Source organism: Sparus aurata, chromosome 21, assembly GCF_900880675.1.
Source record: "Sparus aurata chromosome 21, fSpaAur1.1, whole genome shotgun sequence".
Lineage (NCBI taxonomy): Eukaryota > Metazoa > Chordata > Actinopteri > Spariformes > Sparidae > Sparus > Sparus aurata.
In genome coordinates this window covers 1,335,469-1,358,439 of record NC_044207.1, presented here as the reverse complement: position 1 = coordinate 1,358,439, position 22,971 = coordinate 1,335,469, and the positions used below count along the sequence as shown (strand labels likewise).

The 22,971-nt window shown below is 41.8% G+C and overlaps 1 protein-coding gene across 5 annotated transcripts in view; it reads left to right on the top strand.

The window, feature by feature from the left end:
- tox (thymocyte selection-associated high mobility group box) overlaps positions 1-22,971 on the top strand; it is a 163,139-nt gene that overhangs the window by 120,359 nt on the left and 19,809 nt on the right. For all 5 annotated transcript variants that reach the window (XM_030403188.1, XM_030403187.1, XM_030403189.1 and 2 more), the window contains 3 exons: positions 3,768-4,004; positions 5,356-5,436; positions 5,556-6,059. In XM_030403188.1, coding sequence (XP_030259048.1) covers positions 3,768-4,004; positions 5,356-5,436; positions 5,556-6,059 — 822 coding nt within the window. The remainder of the gene's footprint in view (positions 1-3,767; positions 4,005-5,355; positions 5,437-5,555; positions 6,060-22,971) is intronic.

Genomic DNA, 22,971 nt, shown 5'->3' with positions numbered 1-22,971 from the left:
TGACGTCATCCACTCCGCTGTTGCCCAGATACAGACGCAGCATCCTAACGCATTTATTGTCATCACTGGGGATTTTAATCATGTCTCACTGGATAAAACCCTTCCAACATTTCACCAGTATGTTGACTGCCCCACCAGAGACTGTAACACACTGGATCTGTTGTATGCAAATGCTAAGGATGCATACAGTCCCACAGCCCTCCCCCCTCTTGGAAGATCTGACCACAACCTGGTTCTGCTGACCCCTAAGTATATTCCCCTTGTTCAGCGGCAGCCTGTCCACACTAGGAGCGTGAGGAGGTGGACTCAGGAGGCTGCTGATGCACTACAGGACTGCTTTGAGTCGACAGACTGGGATGCACTTGTTGAGCCACATGGAGAGGATCTGGACAGCATGACCGACTGCATCACAGGATACATCAGGTTCTGTGAACACACCACCATGCCAACCCGGACTGTACGCTGCTTCCCTAATAATAAGCCGTGGATCACCAATGACCTGAAAGCCTTTCTTAACAAGAAGAAGAGGGCGTTCAGGTCTGGAGACAGGGAAGAACTGAGGAGAGTGCAGCATGATCTCAGGGATATGCTGAGGGCCTGTAAAGACGCCTACAGGAGGAAGCTGGAGGCCAAACTCCAGCAGAACAATGTGAGGGATGGTATGAAGCAGATCACTGGGTGTAAGGTGAGCGGCAGACAGTCATCGGGCAGCCTGGAGAGGGCAAACGAGCTGAACAGATTCTTCAATAGGTTCAGCTCACGGCCTTCTGTCGTCTCCCTGACACCTCCAGACCCCAACACACCCTCACTGCCCCAAATGCTTCCTCCCCTCCTCCCTCACTCCCCTGCTGTGAGCTCTCCTGTGCAGCACCTCTCCTCCTCCTCCACCTCTTCCTCCTCCACCTCCTCCTCCTCTACCTCCTTCTCCTCCACCTTCACCTCCTCCTCCACCTCCTCGTCCTCCACTGAAGACACCAGCAGCCTCCCCCGCATGACTGTGACTGCAGGCCAGGTTAGGAGACAGCTGGAGAGACTCCACCAGCAGAAAGCTGCAGGCCCTGATGGTATCAGCCCCAGGATCCTGAAGACATGTGCCAGCCAGCTGTCTCCTGTCCTACAACACCTATACAAGAGCCTTGGTCAGGAGAGAATACCAGTGCTTTGGAAGACTTCCTGCCTGGTTCCTGTTCCAAAGAAGTCGACACCATCAGACCTCAATGACTATCGACCAGTGACATATATACATGTATATATGTCTATGGCTGTAATGACGTTAGTCAAAAACCCCTCGTGGGGAGGCACTCATGTGATTGGCCTAAAGGAGTGAGACATTTGATTGGCTGCAGACGACCCCCTTGTAGAAAAAACGCATTTGTGAATCGGAGTCGCGCTAGATGAGTCGCAAAAATCCGCACACAAATGCACGGAGGTTTACAAATTAAAAGCACTGAGACAAATGCGCGTTTGACAATTCATATATCAATGTAACAACTTCCAAATATGTATTTGATGAAAATTGCAAATAACTGACGATTTGTACATTTGTGAATTTTTATTGCACATATTTAAAACAAGAAATATTTGTGTGCACATCACAATATGTTTACAAATCTTATTTTCATATGTGAATTTTTTTTAACTTATATATGGACTGAAGCATATTTGTGTGTGCTAGGCCTGAGACGATAATCAATAAATCAATTAATCGCAAATAAAAATAGATGAATGAAAATTAACTCAATAATTTTTCCGGCCTCGATATATCGCCATGTGCATGCATGTACTTGTTTTCCTCGTCTCTCGCCTCCAAACACGCTGGATGACAAGAGGGTTCACTCTGTGCATCGGTCTCAGCACCGCGCGTTTGTGGCTTAGCGGAATGAAATGAAGGGAGTGAGCCATCTTGTCAGTCATTCAGGATCTTTGTATCTGTGGGAGGAGGCGGAGCCGCAAGCACACACACACAGACCGCAGCAAGTGAGCCTCGTGAGGAAAATGGAAAAGCTTATTGCAAAGCCAAATGCCACAGCCCCGGTGTGGGAATATTTCGGTTTCAAGCCCAATGAGCGAGGTGGGACCATCAACACAGACGAGCCAGTTTGGCGACTTTGTTCAAAAATGGTAGCGACAAAAAAAGGCAACACAACGAACTTGCATACCCACCTCAAACACAACCACCCGGTCGAGTTTTCCCAGCTGGGGAAAAAAACTGCACCCCGAGATGCAGAGCCTTCGGCCCGACAGTCAACGCTTACTAAAGCGTTTGGTCGACAAAACAAGTACAGTCGGAGCAGCGCAAAATGGGGTGCGCTCACTGAAAGTGTAGTTCGTTACATCAGTGTTTTTCAACCCTGTTCCTCGGGGAACACTGTCCTGCATGTTTTAGATGTTTCCTGCTCCAACACACCTGAGTCAAATGAATTGCCTCCTCATCAGGCTTCTGCAGAACTTGATGATTGGCCGATAATTTCAAACAGGTGTGTTGGAGCAGGAAACATCTAAAACATGCAGGACAGTGTTCCCAGAGGAACAGGGTTGAAAAACACTGCGCTACATTGCCAAAGAAATGCTCCCATTTACTACGGTTGAAAAGCCAGCATTTCGAGAAATGTTACCAACTTTTGACCGACAATACGAATTGCCCTCCAGAAAATATGTGTCACAAACGGCAATTCCCGAGCTGTACAACGGAGTGAAAGATGTCCTATTAAAGGAAATAAAAGACATAAAATTTTACTTCGCCACTACAGATATGTGGTCCAATTCCAACATGACCCCCTACATGAGCCTGACCATACATTACATAACTGACGACTGGACCCTCCACTCCAAATGTTTAGAGACCAGATATGTCCCTGAAAATCACATTGCTGCCACCCTAGAAGAAAACCTTAAGGCGAATTTAGCAGACTGGGGACTGGATCATTATTATGATATATTAACATTACATAAGTGGTTATTTTGGTCTTGATAATGTCGACAATAATATCGTTTATCGTCAATAATTTGTGGGACAATATATCGTCCCAGGCCTAGTGTGTGCATTGAAAATGCATTTGTGTATCGAGTCATATATATACACCTCCCCAAATACATTTGTAAGTCTTTCGTGCATTTATTCCTTTATGTGTGCATTTATCCATTATGAGACTGTTCTGGCGCCATATTAAACAATGTCTCTCTTTTATTTGTAATTGGTGCCAAATGACATGGTCCGATCCAAAAAACATTCTGTGAAATTATTAGATTACTTGGGGTGAAAGAATCTAATGTGACAGTGATGGAAGCCCTCTGCTACATGCTGTGTAGACTGGTGAAACAGTTTGTGTGTAGTCTTGATGATTTGTATCCACTCATCTAAAAGGCCTCATCAGTTCTGCTGCCTGGTGGGGAGGTTCCCCTTATTTGACCTGTGAGGTTGATTCGTGGCTTGACATTAAACAAGAATAGTTGAGGTCACATGTCAGACGTGAGAGGCATCAGTGTCACGGCTAGGGTTGTGAAATGTTAAAATGCTAATTTAAGCACAAAAGACTGGAAAATGACTATTAGAACATATTTCTAAAGGAATCAAACAGTATTTTGAATGATCACATACATTTACTACATAGTATTTACACTACCAAGCGTGTTTCATGCCACGTTTCGTTTTTTTGCTTTTTTGATGCTAAGCTTAAATACCTCCATCCCTCTATCCGCCCATGTATATGTCCTTCCAAACTTTCCCCAAACTTGTGTCCTACTCAACATCCTTCTCCTCCTCTTAGCTGGGCAGTGGAGCAGAGAAGAGGCCAGCAGCAGTGGACATTTCCAAGAAACCCAAAACACCAAAGAAGAAGAAGCGAAAGGACCCAAATGAGCCAGTGAAGCCAGTGTCTGCCTATGCCTTGTTCTTCAGGGACACCCAGGCCAACATCAAGGCCCAGAACCCCAACGCCACTTTCGGGGAAGTGTCAAAGATTGTGGCCTCCATGTGGGACAGCCTTGGAGAAGAACAGAAACAGGTAGATCCTCCCTCACTGAATTAACATGCCTAAGATCTGTTAGGTAGTTTTTCAGATGTTTTTGTATTGAATTGTATTTATTCACTAATTGTATTTGACTTATAGAAACACAAACAAATGGTTTGATAAGAAAATTATTAGTATTTGCATGTTCAGGAGCAAAGGATTTTGTCCATGCTAGTGTAGCTCTAAAGATGGAAAAGTTGGTCCATCCACAGCCTTGATCCAGCCTGAAATAGCTCAAGAAATATGGGATTGATTGCAAATTAATTTGGTTTACAATTGTAATAACTTTCAGGATCCCCTCATGTTAATCTAGCACCACCATCATCATCCGTACATTTGCTCTGTGTGTTTAATGTTAGGTAACAAATGTTAGCATGCTAACACTCTAAACTAAAATGGTGAACATATTAAACATTACACCAGTTAAACATTTGCATTGTAACATTTTTATTCAGAGCAAATCAACACTCTGGTGTTAGCACTTAGCTTAGCCTCTGCCTTATGGGATTTATCCACACATGTGCTAGCTTGACTCAGCTCAAGCTAGCATCTTCATTACAATAGGGCTACCTGCACGAAGGTGCGAAGGTGTGTAATGACACGCCTTTGTTGAGAAGTGGTCCAAGAGCGGCAGTCAATGCTCTTCCTCCCTTCAGTATTATCGCAGAATAATTACTTTATAAAATTTGAAGAAACACATTCAATTTCCCATTAACAAAAAAAAAAAAATTATGAAGCCTAAAAACCAGGAACAGATTTGTTTTCCACTCAACTTCACTACTCCTGAAACAGCTGAAAGTGAACATGATGAAACAGTAAAATACTGCGGCTACCTGAAAGTACAAACAGGGATGCAACTAACCTTCAAACCATAAAAAAGGGAAGAAAGCAGATGACAGCGAGTGGCCACATCACCTGACAGGAAAAAAACATCAGCTCTAACGATACAACTGAGACTATCAATCATTACTGAGCTCACTAAATTGCTAGTGGCATGTCAACAAAATGTTAATGAAGTTCAGATTCCAAGTTTTTAATAGCCACCTTGGGAATTCATTAGTCTGTGTATGGTGTTATTGGTGATAACTGTCAGCTGAAGCATTTTTATGATGAGCCCCGTGATGGTGATATCTGAGTTGATGTTATTATGATGACTTATTGCAGCCAAAAGTCTGACTGTTACACAGCATGTTCTTGATTATTCACAGCTAAAGTTCACTGAAGATTTTTCACATCAATAAAAATTGTTACATAACTGATGAGGTACTGCTCATTAAATTGATTAGTAAAAATGTTTTCAACTAATGTAATAAAGGTTACTAGTCCAGTAAAATGTTTGTTTCAGTTGTACAAGAAGAGAACAGAGACGGCTAAGAAGGAGTATCTGAAACAACTGGCTGCCTACAGGGCCAGTCTGGTCTCTCAGGTACTAAACACACACACGCACACAGACACAGACAGACAGACAGACAGACAGACAGACAGACAATTCAATTATTGGCATTTAACTGATTTCCTGTTAAACTTGTCCTTCTTCTTCTTTAGAGTTACAACGATTCATCTGAGATGAAACCACCCCACTCCTCTCCCTCATCTTCCTTGTCTTCTACCTCAGTTTTTACACCCAAACCTTTAGTGTACCCTGGTCACGCTGGTCACCCAGGCCAGCACCCTTCCTCCAGCTCCATAGCCCACCCTCACTCTCTCCCTCCACCTCAGCACCCGAGCATGTACATGACATATCCTCACCAGTCACACCCCTCCCACGCCTCAAGTCCTGGCCTCGGCCCTCACATGCCTCCTCCTCACACCCATATGCACCCCCAGCTCCAGGCTCTGTCGTCCAGAGGGACAGTACCGCGGCCCAGTGTCCCTCACCAGGGAGCTCTGTCCCTTGGCATCATGACGGCAGCATCCACGCCTCCTCTCCAGGTCAGCCCTCCTCTCCACAGCCAGGCTCACCTGGGAGGGCTGCACAGTCCACACCATCATCACCAGCAGCTCAGTGGACACTCTCTGGGACTGACGCACTCGCCTGCCATCACACAGGTCGGTCTCACACTATCTGTACATCTTACTAGTTAACTGTCGTAAGGTGAGGTGCAGCAAAGCATGGTGGAAGATGAAACATCACACTGGCAAGGGTTGTGCAAGAAAAAAAATACGAAGACTTTTATTAATAGTCTCAAAAAATAAAACAAAGAAATAAACATTACTTACACAGCTTAAGACTGCTCTGGTCACTCCCCCCCAAAAAAAACAAACAAAAAAACCAAACAAAAACAAAATCCTTGCCCTCTCCCATTCCACTCACATATATAGCATGAGAGTTTGCCTTTCCAGTTCAAACTGGCCTATATGGGCAGATTTATATAATGGAGAGTTGACCAGGTTTACAACAATTATACATTGTTTTCTTTCACTTTCACACTCGAACAAGGTCTAAATTAATTCTTCCATATTCTAAGATAACTACTGTACCTTCAAAACAAACAAATGATTTGTACATCATTCAGTATTAATCTTGATTAGCTGTCATGTCATCACACACCTATTATCCAATCAAATCTGAGAACGCGCCATCTCATACTCCACATAAAAAGACTACTGCTGAGGCGTCCTTCCTCTTTCCACACCAGCGACAAGATGGCTACCAGAAAAGACTCCAACCCTGAAAGGTTACTACTTTGATTATTGCAAGTCTCTTATATATATTTTGAGTAAATAACTCCCCCTTCTTAAAGTACAATTCTTTCTGTTTATCAAATGTTACTAGAAATATATATTTATTAGTGCTTTCAGTTAAATGCGTTATTAACGGCGTTAACGCAAACCCATTTTAATGGAGTACATTTTTTTATCGGGAGATTAACGTTCTTTTTAGCCTAGCAAACTGTGTAGTTTTTTTCACATGCTGTTGCAACAACAAGTAACGTTAGAAAAACTACAACACCACACTGGATCTAGCTAGACCGGAAGCAAAATAAGAGGCACGCCATTTGGGCTTGCAAGCCAGCCAAAGTTGTAGGCACGTTACGTTTTGAGTAGATGGCGAGCGCGAGACGCCGAAATAGATGTCAGATTCAGATGAAGATTCTGAATGGAAATTTTACTATTAAACAGTAGCCAAATGGTTCCATTGACAAGACTAGGGATGTAACGGTATGAAAATTTCACACCGCGGTAATAGTGACCAAAATTATCACGGTTATTGGTATGCCGCGGTATTTTTTAAAATGTCTTCAAAATGTTGAAAAAACACTGATAAATTTAAATAATTTCATCAAGATTTATATTTAAATATATTTATTATATATTAAAATAGTCCAAATCCAAAACCTTAACAAAACACTGCAAAATCAACACTAAATAATTATAAAAGAATGTATCAAAACTGTGCAAAATAGGTCATTGGCTTTTTGTGATGAGGGCACATAAGCAGCCTGTTTTTGAAACGTGTCCTTTAATGTCTGCGTTACAGTGGTAGAATGAGTTGTAGTGGCATTAGCACTCGATTGGCCAGCAGACCCTCTCTGTGAAAAAAATGAATAGAAAATGTCATTATTAATTATTACTGTCATTGTTACTTAATACTAAGGGTGCAACCAACATATCACAAAACTTACAATTTAGATCACAACACTTTTGTGAGGAACAGGTTGGATACTTTTTTTGATCAAAACAAAAAGGATTATTGTTGTTAAATGAATTATGAATACTCTATTTTGGCTCTTATTTCTATCTAGACACTTGTTATATTCACCATTTTATATTATTCTTTATATACAGTCAGTTCTATTTCTATTTATTTATTATTAGGGCCCGAGCAGGGAACCTGCGAGGTCCCTATTGTAATCGTAATGATTCTTCTTCTTCTTCTTCTTCTTTTTTTTTTCCTTTGTCCAAAATGATCGCATTTTTCACTGCCTGAACATGCCCAAAAACTCACCAAACTTGGAATATAAGTCACACCTGGCGAAAAATTTTATAATCTGTTGTCGTCCTGAATTTCCACCACTAGGTGGCGCTGTTATTAAGGGAAGCGCGTTTTGGCTAATAACTCCCATATACTTTGTCGCACATTCAAAAACCATATATCCACGCGTTCAGTGAATTGTGCTGAATCTCGTGGTATAGGCCACGCCCATTTACGCCTACCGTTTTTTTTCGCTACGTCGCAAAATGTCGAAAAAAAAGTTATTAAAAGAATTTTGATAGGCCACACAATACTCAAGTTATTAAATAACAACTTCCAGCAGATTTGGTAACAAACAGGAAGTGTTGCATATCTCCACATTGGTGTGGTCTAATGACATGAAACTCAGGACACTACTTCCGCATGAGCTCCTGAGGCCCTGTGCAAAATTTTTGGCAATGACCACAAGGTGGCGCTCTTTAAATTGATGTATTTTATATCTCCACAACGGTTCATCGGAATAAGACGAAACTTGGTACATTTATTGTCAGTGCCCTCCTGAGGACATTTGACGATGGGTTTACCGATCCGCCACTAGGTGGCGCTCTGGTGTCACTTTAATTGTATAATTGGCCCTGTGCCCACACCATAACACTTATGGAAATGAAATTCATAGAGATGCTATAGAATGGCCCCTGTGACTCACTCACCGAAAATGACCACCAGGTGGCGCTATTTTCAATGCCAAAGGGTTTTTGGCTCATAACTCCCACTTAATATGTTGCATTTTATTAAACGTCATCCCTATCTGTTTCCTCCATTCAGCTGAATTGTTTGGTGTAGGCCACGTCCACTTTCGTGCTAACTTTCCGTTTGCAAAATCGCGACAAATGAAAAACGTACTTTTTCGAACTCCTCCTAGAGAATTTGATCAATTTGCACCAAACTTTGCGTGAAGCATCTGTGGACCCTCCTGACAAAAAGTTATCAAAAGAATTTTGATAGTCCTGAAACGCCCGAAATATAAAATGACAAATTCTTGCATATTGTGTTGAAAACAGACAACCTTGCATATCTTTATGAAATACTGTCTGATTATCACATAAATGGTCATGATTGTGTGGTTTCGCCTATTGATGGTCTGTGTAAAATTTGGTGCAAATCGGCCCTTAGATGGCGCTCTGGTCGCAGTCTAATCATTTTGAATGGAAAGTAAATGGGGAAATCTTCAAGTCCTCTTCAAAACTCATCGACCTTCAACCTCTCCTTATCCCTCATACTTTGAGCTAGACACACCATTCTAACTTTTAAAGAGTCAGAAGACCTCAAACTATTGGGCATGTATTCAGTTTTTAAAGCACACGTTAGCCACATCTGGCCTGCTATCATCATCAACAGCGTCAGCAACAGAGTTTTGTCCAGTGTTAGTTTTGTAGAAGCGTGTGCCTTTTAGAGATGCTTCATTAGATCAGAGTTGCTTACAATGGACGTGGACAAATGAGATTAAAACAGTGTCTGTACTTCCACTTTGAAAACATCAACTTTCCCTCCGGACTCGCCATAGCCGCAGTTCCCCTCTGCTAATTTGAGTGTGTGAGGCTGGTGTGTGTGTGTGTGGCTTGTTTGTACACCGAACATTGCCACTGATTGGCTTAAGAACTCTCACTCAATGTTAGGGAGCCAATCATCATCACTTATGCGGTTGTCTCGCTCCTCCCTCCTCCCTCACCGGAGGAAAAAAAATTTCAGACCATCGACTCAGTCTTTGTCCGGGGAATTATGCAGCAGTTCACACAATTTTTCTGACTTCAGCGTACGTTATTTCACACCGACAATAGCAGGCCACCGAATTATAAAGCAACGACTTCCTCAGCGTAAGCAGTTGCTCGAGCATGCCCCGACTGCGGCATGCATCGACAGCAGCATGCCCCGACGCGCGTGGACTGCGAGGGCCCGTTCAACGCTGCTTGCAGCTTTAATTAGGGCCCGAGCAGGGAACCTGCGAGGTCCCTATTGTAATCGTAATGATTATTATTCTTCTTCTTTTTTTTTTCCTTTGTCCAAAATGATCGCATTTTTCACTGCCTGAACGTACCCCAAAACTCACCAAACTTGGAATATAAGTCACACCTGGCGAAAAATTTTATAATCTATTGTCGTCCTGAATTTTCACCACTAGGTGGCGCTGTTATTAAGGAAAGCGCGTTTTGGCTAATAACTCCCATAAACTTTGTTGCACATTCAAAAACCTTACATCCACGCGTTCAGTGGATTGTGCTGAATCTCGTGGTATAGGCCACGCCCATTTCCGCCTACCGTTTTTTTTTCGCTACGTCGCAAAATGTCGAAAACCTACTTTTTCGAACTCCTCCCAGGCGATTTCACCGATATGCACGAAACTTGGCACACAGCATCTGTGGACCCTCCTGACAAAAAGTTATTAAAGGATTCTAATTAAAATAAATAATTTTGAAGTTATTAAATAACAAATTCCTGCAGATTTGGCTCAAAACAGGAAGTGTTGCATATCTCCACATTGGTGTGGTCTAATGACATGAAACTCAGGATACTACTTCCCCATGAGCCCCTGAGGCCCTGTGCAAAATTTTAGGCGATGACCCCAAGGTGGCGCTCTTTAAATTGATGTATTTTATATCTCCACAACGGTTCATCGGAATAAGACGAAACTTGGTACATTTATTGTCAGTGCCCTCCTGAGGACATCTGACAAAGGGTTTACCGATCCACCACTAGTTGGCGCTCTGGCGTCACTTTAATTGCATAATTGGCCCTGTGCCCACCCCATAACACTTATGGAAATGAAATTCATAGAGGTGCTATAGAATGGCCCCTGTGACTCACTCACCGAAAATGACCACCAGGTGGCGCTATTTTCAATTTAAAAGCGTTTTTGGCTCATAACTCCCACTTAATATGTAGCATATTATTAAACCTCATGCCGATGTGTTCCCTCCATTCAGATGAATTGTTTGGTGTAGGCCACGCCCACTTTTGCAGTAACTTTCCATTCGCAAATTCGCGACAAATGAAAAACGTACTTTTTCGAACTCCTCCTAGAGAATGTGACCAATTTGCACCAAACTTTGCATGTAGCATCTGTAGACAATCCTGACAAAAAGTTATCAAAAGAATTTTGATAGTCCATAAACTGCCCGAAAAATAAAATGACAAATTCCTGCATATTGTGTTGAAAACAGACAATCTTGCATATTTTTACAAAATACTGTCTGATTATCACATGAATACTCTTCATTGTGTGGTATGGCATGATGAGGCTTTGTGTAAAATTTGGTGCATATCGGCCAATAGATGGCGCTCTGGTCGCAGTCTAATCAGTGTCAATGGGATCTTCAAGTCCTCTTCAAAACTCATTGACCTTCATCCTTTTCTTGTCCCTCATAGACACTCCATTGCAACTTTAAGAGAGTCAGAAGACCTCAAACTATTGGGCATGTAATCAGTTTTTGAAAATCTTTTACGGTTTTCAAATCATCACAGTTTTAGTTTTAAGGATTTTTAGGCCGTCTTCTGATTTTATAATGGGTGTGTATTGGGTGAGCTAGAGTGCGTGACATCATAGCTACAGTGGAGAGCAGATGGAAGAACTGGAGAAAAAGTTCTCTTCAGCTTGATTTGGATCCCACGACTTTTACTTCACATAGACAATGTATACAGGGAAATGTAGGAAATCTCGTTGGCTTTCAGCTGATAGTCTTATTTCAGATGTAGGACTTACACTTTTGGCTGTTTGTGGTTTGTGACACTGCTGCAGGGTGACAAATTCAAACAGTACAAAAGTCAGTTCCCTGAAACAGTACTGAACACCACCATGGAGGCTTACCCACTGCTTAACAAGAACAAGCTGAAAACTGAACTGTCTCACATCTACAGCAATGATGAGTTCAAAAACCGTAGTGGAGCTGTGGCTCTGTACCAGCTGGTCACAGAAAAGGAAAAGGAAACCTTTTCAGAGACTGTGGCTCTGCTAAACATCCTCATCACAACTTCTATGACTATAGCTGGATCTGAGCGGTGCTTCTCAACACTGAAGAGAATCAAGACCTTCCTCAGGAAGATAATATCTTCTTCATGCAGTTGCCATGCTCTGTATGGAGAAGAAACTTATCAAAGACATCCACAACTTAAACCACAAAGTCACTGAGAAATTTGCATCTTTCAAGAAGAAAAGTGCTAAATGTATGTATAAAAAGTACAACTGAAAACACCTGAACAGTTTCTTCACAGGTTTAATATGTTACTACCAATTGTCAACATTGTTCTGCTTATAAGGCAGCGGAGCAAAACAACCCACCTTTTCTCCTGTATTCTTTTCAGTTTCATGAAACCTTAAGAACCATATAACATTGGAAGTTTAATGTGCAGTGCTGTTGTTTTCATCTGACCACTACATGTCAATACAATGTTTGTAACAGTATTCATTTTACTTGATCTGTAAGTTTTAAAAAGATAATATTACTAATGATAAATGTTTGGAGATTTGTTTTGACATTTTATGTGATATATAGATATAATCATAATACATATCTTTATAGTAATAATGGAGTTTGGGAGGCGTTTTCCCATTTCTTCTTGTGTGGACATTTCCTACTTTGCCTCTGCTAGTGCTCCAGCATATGTGCAGCCACAGAAACTGTAAGATAGCTCTACAGGTAAAGGTCCAACAGCTCCCTCTGCTGGTGCAAAGAGTCAGGACATGCTCAGTCACAGAAACTGTAAGAAAGCTCTACAGGTAAAGGTCCAACAGCTCCCTCTACTGGTGCAAAGAGTCAGGACATGCTCAGTCACACTAAAATGCAGCAGACCAGTCAGTGAGCAGACCGTGTGGAGCTGCATGGACTTTCTGTGGGTTTCCCTAATGATGTGTGCATTCTTGAGGAAATGTATGTGGTTTCTGCTTGTAGTTATGGATAATTTGATCACTATTGCAGTTTACACATAGTCTGTGTCTCAGTAGTAGTTAGCTGCACTTTGCTTGCACTGCAGCTACATTTGGATTGTGAGGACTTAATGATGAATATTTCGTTTTTAATGCCGATTTTTCAACTCAGTCTGTTTCTTGGGATTGTGACCATGCTCATTACAGTTTAAAGGTCGAAATATGTACTGTGGTTAACAGTCAGTATATAAAGCTATCATGCTGTTTAGCCGTCTATAGGGTCGAACACTGTACTCGTGAAACCCCCCCTTGAGCTGCAATTTCATCCTCTTCTTCAGATTTCATCATGCAGCAGGTGACATCTCACATCCCATCAGTTAATCAGTTCTTCTCTGACCTGGCATCGACTCAGTCTTTGTCCAGGCAATCATGCAGTAGTTCACACAGTTTTTCTGACTTCAGCGTACATCATTTCAGACCGGCAATAGCAGTCCATCGAATTATGAAGCAACGACTTCCTCAGCGGAAGGTGTTGCTCGAGCATGCCCCGACGGCAGCAAGCCCCGATGGCAGCATGCATCGACGGCAGCAAGCCCCGACGGCAGCAAGCCCCGACGGCAGCATGCATCGACGGCAGCACGCCCCGACGCGCGTGGACTGCGAGGGCCCGTTCAACGCTGCTTGCAGCTTTAATTATATTTATATTACTATTTGTTCTATGTGTTGCTTTTTTTTATTTGTTGCTACAGGAGCACCCTCAATTTCATTGTACTCTCCTGTACAATGACAATAAAGACTATTCTATTCTATTCTACAAATAATCCACAAGTGTTATATATTTCTGATATTACTGGCTGTCTGTCTCTCTGTCTGCCTGCTCGTCTGTTGTCAGTGGACTCGGTCAATCTGATTGGTCAAATGGTTGCTGAGCCACAGGTAGATGCTGCTCAGGTGAACGGAGCTGAGATGAAAGTCAGTCATTTCAGTCAGTTTGTGTTCACTAACTCAGTCCACCCAGTATGTGTTTGTTTCAAATCCTCCTCACTGCAGCTCTGCCTCAATGTTTGGGGAGTTATTAGGTCGACTTTAAAAAGTGAAATCTACTATTAATAAGCGGTTCAGATAACGTGCCAAATCACGGATCAACTTCGTTCCGTTATACCACTATCTGGTCAATTTACATTAGTGACAACAGCAAATTAGACAGAGAAAACTCGACATACACATACATCACGCACACAAGCTTGAGGTTAATTTACCTTGCATTTGCTGAACAGTTGCGGGTGGTGGTCGTAAAGTGAAAGTAAGTAAATTGGATGTGTTGCCGCCCCTCGCAACAACGTTCTTCTCGCAGCTCCTGCAGATAGGGCTGCCATCCTTGACCAGCTGTCCTGAGCATTCTTATAACAACCACAATACGCCCAGACTGCAGATTTGGTTCTCTTTGAAGGCGAAAAAATGCTGCGAGGGCCGCTACTATCACGTCCTCCCTCCGACATGTCTTCTTCACTACATAACAAGCGCACGTTGCACGTTGACAGGAAGGAGCAGTGGAACAAAGTGAAGGAGAGCAGAGTACAGCAGGGGGAGAGCAGAGTGAAGGAGCAGGAGAGAAAGCTGCAAACTTTGCCACTGATTCTATAGCCCCATCAAGAAATTATTAATTTTTGTTTTATTTTTTTCTATATTATTGCTGTATTTTTGTTATTATTTTTACATTCAGCCTTTAAAAAGCCATTTTCCATGCCAGCCATTCAATAAAAAGGGGGATTATGCTGGGCATAAAAGTAAAATCTGCAGTCAAGTGTCATTTGTTTACGCTGCCACGGCTCCCCTGAGAGCCTGCCCCCGCTGCTGAAAAAAATCCTAGAGGAAACACTGAAAGTGATCTGTGTTTTTTGTTGCTGCAAACTGAGCTATCATCATAGCATGTCCAGTCTGAAATACCACTTGATGGCAAAGCACACAGCTGATGTGAATTCTCCGCCCCCTCGTCATAGCCAGGCGACAATGGATGACTTCAGACAGAAGCACTTGGATACTACAACTAAGAACAAACTTACTGCAGCCATAGCAAAATGGGTGGCTACTGCATGTAGGAGCATTAAAATGAGAAAAAAAGAATGAGACAAAAAGAAGTCAAGGTCTGAGGTCCTTTGAGGTCTGAGAAATTGTGATGAGCATTTTTCACAGTGTTTTGACATTTATAGACTACTATGTAACTTCTTTTCACCTTGAAATAACAGAGTCTTATAATGTTTTGACATTTATAGACTATTAGTCACTTCTTTTCACCTTGAAATAACAGCGTCTTATAATGGGGTGAATGGTGCCTCTGTCTCCACCACTCTGCCTTCCATCACATGTTTCTACACTAGGAAACTTCAGGGAGAAACATTGTTGCATACATGGTTATTTCAAAATACAGGCTTTTAGGACATAACATTATTATAACGCAATGAGTTTTGTTTGTATGTAGTGCCGACGTGACATCTGACAAACTGTTACAGACCTGGGATTTGTATTCATGGTAGTCGTGTTACACTCAGAAACTGTGGAGAGTTCCAAATCGCACAAAATGTCAATTCTACATAATGTCACTTTAACCAGTGAGCCATGAAAATAAGGGGCCAATTAATTGATAATGAGAAGGATTCTCATCAGCAGCCCCAACCAATAATGTGGCAGTCCATCTCTAAATACTTCACAACTTGCCTCAATTGCACCCATCCATAGACCTAACCCAAATATATACACTACTCACAATAAGTTAGGGATATTGTTATTTACATGAGTGCTTTTCCTATTTGGTCTGAATTTTAATGAAATAAGTAAAAGTTCCATTTTATAATACTAATACTGAATGAGAAGAAACACCATTTTTATTAGTTTAATATTTATTACCCCCAAAATTTAGACAATAACAAGGATAGCCCCAAATAACAAAAATTGACAATGTCAGTAGCGGGTGTTTCCACCATTTGCTGCAATGACAGCTTGACAGCGACGTCTCATGCTCCTCACTAGCCTCATGATGTTGTTCTGAGACAATGCCTTCCACTCCTCCACAAGTGCTACACGCAGTTCTGCCAGGTCACGTGGGGGTGGGGTACGATCATCCAGTCTCTGCTTCAGCTGGTCCCAGACGTGCTCTATGGGGTTCAGGTCAGGGGACATTGCTGGCCATACCATATGAGGCACTCCGACTTCCTGAAGTCGAGCTGTGACAATTCTGGCACGATGTGGTGGAGCATTATCATCCATGAACAGAAAGTTGGGGGTGCGCTGGCGGAATGGGGGGATGATGATGGGTTCTATGATGTCTCTGAGGTAAGAACGTGCAGTGACTGAGCCATCTACAATAACCAAATCTGTTTTGCGCTGACTGGCGATGCCTGCACAGACTGTTGCACCTCCTCGACCAAAGGGAACCCTGGGGACCATGTTGACCTCGGCGTATCGCTCACCTCGCCTTCTCCAGCAACGCTGACGACCATCATTTCTGTGCAAGGTGACCCGACACTCATCAGTGAACAGGACGGTAGACCACTGCTGCATTGTCCAGGTCACATGGTCTTGTGCCCACTGCAAACGTTCACGGCAGTGTCTTGGTGTCAGTGGAGTCACCTGCAACGGTCGTCTGGCATTCAAGCCAAAGCGATGGAGTCGGTTTCGAATGGTTTGTCTGGAAACCCTAGTACCCCTCACATTTCGTAACTGGGCCTGCAGCTGTGTGGCAGTTGCATAACGATGTCTGCATAGGACCTTAGGTACTGGTCATCGTTGCGGTCTGTCACTCGTGGGGCTCCACTCCTGGGTCTGTCATGAACTCTGCCAGTAGTTCTGTGTCTTGATGCAAGTCTGCTGATGACACTTTGAGACACACCAAGTTCACGAGCAACATCTGACTGCCTGCCACCGACCCGAAGGCACGCTATGGCCAGGTGGCACTTCTCGTCCGTTAAGTGACGTCGTGTGTTCATGGCTGTTTGAATGATGAACTTGGAATGACTTACTGACAATACCAGCTTTTTATACCCACAGAATGTTGGAATTGATGCCACATTGAAAAGGGTTGTCTTTTAGTTTTTTGGTATTGGCCCCAATATGTAAGGCACACTTGTACACAGTGAGACCATTACGTGGAAAACACAAAATGAGGTGTGTCTATCACCCCAATAAAATTGCCTCCCTGTCCCAAAACTCTCTAAAGTGAAACAAACACCGTATGTATGAAATCCACTGAGTCTCTCACAATATCCCTAACTTATTGTGAGTAGTATAGTTTAACAGCTCCTCACCATACATATAGTATGTCGGTCAGCAGAACGGTGCGTGTGAGATTAAACCAAAATAAAATGCAGTCAGTGCATATTCCAATTAATTAAGGAACATGTCATGCTGTGCAACAGTGTGCCTCATATGTGTCTTTAACTGTTTTGAGACAACAATAAAGCTGTGTGTCACAGATGGAGAAGGAACTGTATCAAACTGTGATACACAGACAGTACTTGTTATTGTTGTTTGGGCAATATGAAAACTTGGGATATTCTTTTCAGTTACATACTACTAGTGAGATTTGATTAAAACTTTGCCACCTGTCGATAGTTGTTGAAGAGATATGAAATGTTAAGTCATCAATGCTCTGCAAATATTGAAGATCATTAGATGTGCTATATTGGGTTTTCCACCAGTTTGAGTTTTTCTCCTGAAATTTGATGTTAAATAGACATTAACAGAGCACCAAGAAAGTCTATATTAGCTTCTATTAAGTCAGGCAAAGTAATGGTTTAACACACAAGTTGTGCTAATGAAATAAAGGAATACAGGATCATAAAAAAACTTTTGTTGACCATTTTTTGCATTTGTAAGAGCACCTCTTTATGCATGTGACACTGACTATAACTGAGTCTATTTATTTTCAAATGATTTGTAATGATGTAGAACAGAAGATGATGACAGGAAGGAGATGCAAATGCAATTATGAAAGTGTTTTTACATAATGGGCATGTTTCTTTGATGTGAAATGGTTTGAAATGGACTTTCTCATCATGTTAGTACTTTACATAATTATTTTATCCAAATAAATGATTCCAAGGAAAGTCTATTAAAGAGTAACATGATTAGTTATTGCTTGTTATTGTTTGTTTCACACATTTAAAGAGTTTAGACTGATGCAGTGTTATTGCAGTAAAGCATACATCAGTTGTGTTAAAATGAAGCAGTGTGCCATCAGATGCCAGAGAATATACGCCGATCAGACATAACATTATGACCACCTGCCTAATATTGTGTTGGTCCCCCTTTTGCTGCCAAAACAGCCCTGACCCATCGAGGCATGGACTCCACTAGAGCCCTGAAGGTGTGCTGTGGTATCTGGCACCAAGATGTTAGCAGCAGGTCATTAAAAGTGAAACTCTCACCAAAAAGCAACCAAGGCTTTTTTTGTGATTGAATATGAGTCAAACCTTCGTGGAAATGCATAATTACGGCGAAAGAGGCACTTTTAAGATTTACTATAGTAAACTATAGTTATTATTTCGGGCAAGCTATTTTTAAATGGGGTGCAGGGGCACTTTTACGCTATCATCAAAATCGCTATATTTAAAACACTACGAAGGCTCGACACAACATGAAACTTTGCTTGCAGTATCACCAGGGTGCTATACATGAACACGAGCATTGAGAACATTGTTTGTGTGAACGCAGAGTTTACTAAAAAGAAGGTTTTTGGACAACTCATGTTAGCAGTAGCCCCTCCGGCGTGCTGCTGTCATGGCAGACAAAAAGTGTCGATCCCCGAGTGCGACCTAACAGGTAGGAGGTCCACCATACTCTCCTGCCTGTTAGGTTGCACTCGCCTTGCGGCCTGCGGAAACACCGTCGGAGCTGCAGATGCGGGTAGCCGATGTCTGACACACCGCTCTATCAGAGACTGTAAACTCCCAGAGCAGCCGGTCTCGCCCTGGCTGCTGCACCGTGCACCTGTGGGTAGCACTCTCCTCCGAGGAGGGAGGAGGATTCAGTGTCAAAGTTTTACCCCCTCGCGTCTGGCCAGAGGGTGGAGGGACCACAGTTATGTCTATGTTCATGTCAGACAAAAATGTACCATGCAGTCCCAGAAACAATGGCACTTTCTGTCTGGTTGCACTATTTCATAACTAATCACATTGTGTGCCTTTGTTAACATTTCAATTTGAACTAGAATTTCCTAAAGGAAAGATTTATAATTTAAGATTACTTTTTTGAATTTAAAAATCATCAACAGGTACTCTAATGAATGATCTTTTTCTACTACTTTTTACTGAATCGATCGAAGCATTTAAGTCAATATTGAATTGATTCGATAATGAATCAAATTGCGACCTAAAGAATCGAAATCGAATCGAATCATGAGGTTCTTAACAATACCCAGCCCTATGAATTTCTGTCTAGCTATCAAGTGAGACACGGGATGCTTGGCAGATGTTCCAGTGTTCAACTGTGGCATTCGCTACACCAACATAGCTGTGGGGTATCTGAAGCTGGCTCGTAACCCGAATTTTTGCTCACAACTCAATGCAAAAAATCGGCCGAGAGATGGCTCGTATCTCGAAAAATATGTTATTTGGGACAATTGTAAGTCAAGGTACAACCGTATAAGTTTCTATTTTGGGTTCATATATTTGGATTCATATATTTTTACATCCGACTCCAGTCAGTGCCTCACCAGTCATGAACCTCACCGCACGTCACTGATGTATATTAGGGCTGTAACAATAAACATATCGAAACTGAAATCGCAACACTCGCGGTGGTTTGCCAATTCTCCGCCGTGGGTCATTCACACGGAGCGGAAGCCCCGCTGGAGGAAGGACGAACTGCAGTGTAATTCACACAGAAAGCCGGCGATGCGGCTACTAAAGAGACGTGACGATACATGTCATGATTATGACATATGTGTGTTTTCAAGGTGTTTCCCCAGTGTCCCCCCTGTCAATCTAAACCCGCGGATAAGTTATAATCATATGGATGCTGTTTTAATGTGTCGTGATTGACATCCTGACCCACCAAACATTCTGGAAAGTGACGAAGTTACGTTTTTCGCTCTAAATTACATAATTACATGATCTCCATCAGTAAACAGGCCGCTGTCTGACTCTGTCACTCGCGAGGAAGGAGGCTGTTTCCCAGGGAAATTTTACTGAAGTCTCAGTCCGGAGGGCTGACCATTCGCGGAGATTTTTTTTCATCATGAACACTTGGTGAGTCAAAGTTTTTTGCTGGTGACAGACACTGTTTTTTTTTTTCGAGCAGAAATGTGACGAGGAGTAGGTAGTACAGGCGGGAGGAGGTACTCTTCTTCACATACAGCTCTGGTATTTTTTGTCCTCATTGCCAAAAACAGTTACAGTTGCTACGTTACCTTAGTTTGGTTCTGTAACGATGCTTTGTGGGACATTTCTCTTTATTAAGTTGATAGACACGCCCTCCATACGCGCAGCCGGCTCATGTAACATAATATTTATGTAACATTTCAGGTTATTGAAATGTTACATAATTTAAATGTTTAATATAAAAGAAATCAAGATTAATGAAGATATATGTACATATACAATAAGTACATATATATATATACATATATATACATATATATGTATATATATGTATATATATATATATATATATATATATATATATATATATATATATATATATATATATATATATAGTGATGTTGCTAGGTACGCATCCTGCGTCCCTGACGCATTAAAATCTGAAAGGACGCACTAAACTAACTCACCTCATTTTTCCCATGAATAACGATACATTGTGAACATTAAACAACTCGTGTTTAATCACAGTAACTGGCAAAAGAAACCTTGTTGTTAGCAGACCGGACAAGCGCTGTTTCAACCCTCTGCGCATCTACTCGGTGCAGACGTGATCCCCTGTAAAAAGTATCGCGACATGCTAATTTAGCCGCTACCAAAACAATTAGCCCGTCACCGCTGATTTCATTTCAACCAGGGGCGTCGCACCTGTGTAGACTAGCAGGAAGAGCCCTCAGATTTTGAGGTACCCCTACCCGAGGTAGAACAAAACACCACAATGTTTTTTTAAATCTTCAGGGTCTCCCATTCATGAAATGGGATGTTGTGAACTTTTATTTTGGGGCAAAATTTGTTTTTGGGGGTATTATTTAGAACTACCCCAATATCTGTAAAAAAGACAAATTAGGCCTGTCTGCATAATGGAAAGATGACAAAAAAGTCCATCACTTGAGGATGCTCACTCTTTTCCTAATAATATTTGCTGAGCTATGAACCAGGTGTCTGTCCTACATCACCAGTCAGTCAGAAATTAATTCACTTAAAAAAATCCTGACAAATGAACCTGAAAACATAGCTGTAATTTAGGCGGAAATTGCATTTTTGTGGTAATAGGAAAGGGGGACTCCTTCACTTTTCTCTCATTTAACAAACAATCATAAATTCCTTTCAAATACACTATTACAGCATTCCATAAGATGTTGTTGAACAATACCCAGTGGTTGTATGGAGATACCTAGTACAGTTTTATTGTAAATAAGATATCTTTAGACCAACCTCTTCTCTAAAAACAGCCAAATTAGGTCATTCCGAGTGAGTGATGGGTGTTATGATAGCCTATAAGTTAAGAATGGTCACTTCAATGGTCATCATACTTGGAGAAGAAAAAAACTGGTGATTGTACTACATGACCATGTAGTCAGAATGTGTGTTACATCATAAAGTCAAGTTAATCTAAAATTACAAGCCGCTAACACAATAGAGACACAGGCTTTAAATAGAATGATTTTATTGAAACAATAACACATTTAAATCAATATCTTCAATGTAAATCAAAGCTTAAGATTGGAAAAGTATCATTAAAAAGTCTAAATGTGTAATAATAACGGTAAAAAAAATTCATTTGATATTTATAGTGCCACTCACAATGCTTCTACTTAATTTCATGGGCACAACAAAGAACATGTGAACAGTCAGTTGAGAGAAGTGTGTGTGTGTGTGTGTGTGTGTGTGTGTATGTGTGTGTGTGTGTGTGTGTGTGTGTGTGTGTGTGTGTGTGGACATACAGCTTGTGTAAGTGCTGAATCGATGAAGTAATACTGGTATGTCAAATGTCAGGTTCATCAGACACTTTTGGTCACACACTTGGTCTACATGTTGTTCAAATGCATCCTCTGTTGGCGGCAGATTTGCAGAGGCTGCATCTGTAGTTGATGCAAGTATGAATCTCAGTTCATCCAAGATGCAGGGGTGCATATTCTCTTGCTACTGGCAAAGAGGCTTCCAAACATGGATAGAGTCCAAAGTGGGCCAGATCTTTGAGCTCACTGAGATCTGTCTTGTGCTTGGTAAAACGCTGTATTCTTTCCTATACTGTATAAACTGCTTGTTGTGTCACAGACAGTGAGTGCGTGACATGCTGGAAGATACCTTGAAATGTCTTTTCAAAGTTTTTGAGATATGGTGTTGATGGGGACATATCTCTCTCTCATTCCATGGCCTGCATGCATGTACACTATGGACGAGCTAAACATTCCTTTGCTTGCATAGTAAATCAGCAGTACTTCCACATCCGTGTCATCACACCTAACAATGATGCAAAAAAATGATTCTGAAAGATGTATGGCATGCAACACCATTCTTGTGTCAGCCTCCTCCTGATCACTGTACAGTGATGTCAAAATGCTGACACCTGCTTTGCAAACACTCTTCACCTCCTCACCTTTCTCAAATCCATCTGCCAAGATGATGGAGTCATCAGAGTGCATTCTCTGTGAGGCTGCAGTGATGATGTAGTTGCTCACAAATACACACACCAAGTCCACATTTAATTGTTTAAGGTGTTCCACAAGGATCGATTTGAGGTCCCCTGCTATTAACTATACTTGACATATACTTAAATAGACAATTCTTGATTCTGAATGGCTGACAGGTGTGGATTCATTTTAAGTGACTGTACACATGTTTGCCATTCTAAATGATTTGAATTAATATTCAACTTTAATCAAACAATGCAACAGGTAAGTTCTTGCTTAGACTAGAGAGTGCCAAAGTCACAACTGCCCAGGGGGACCCCATGGGACCTTATTTGGAAAA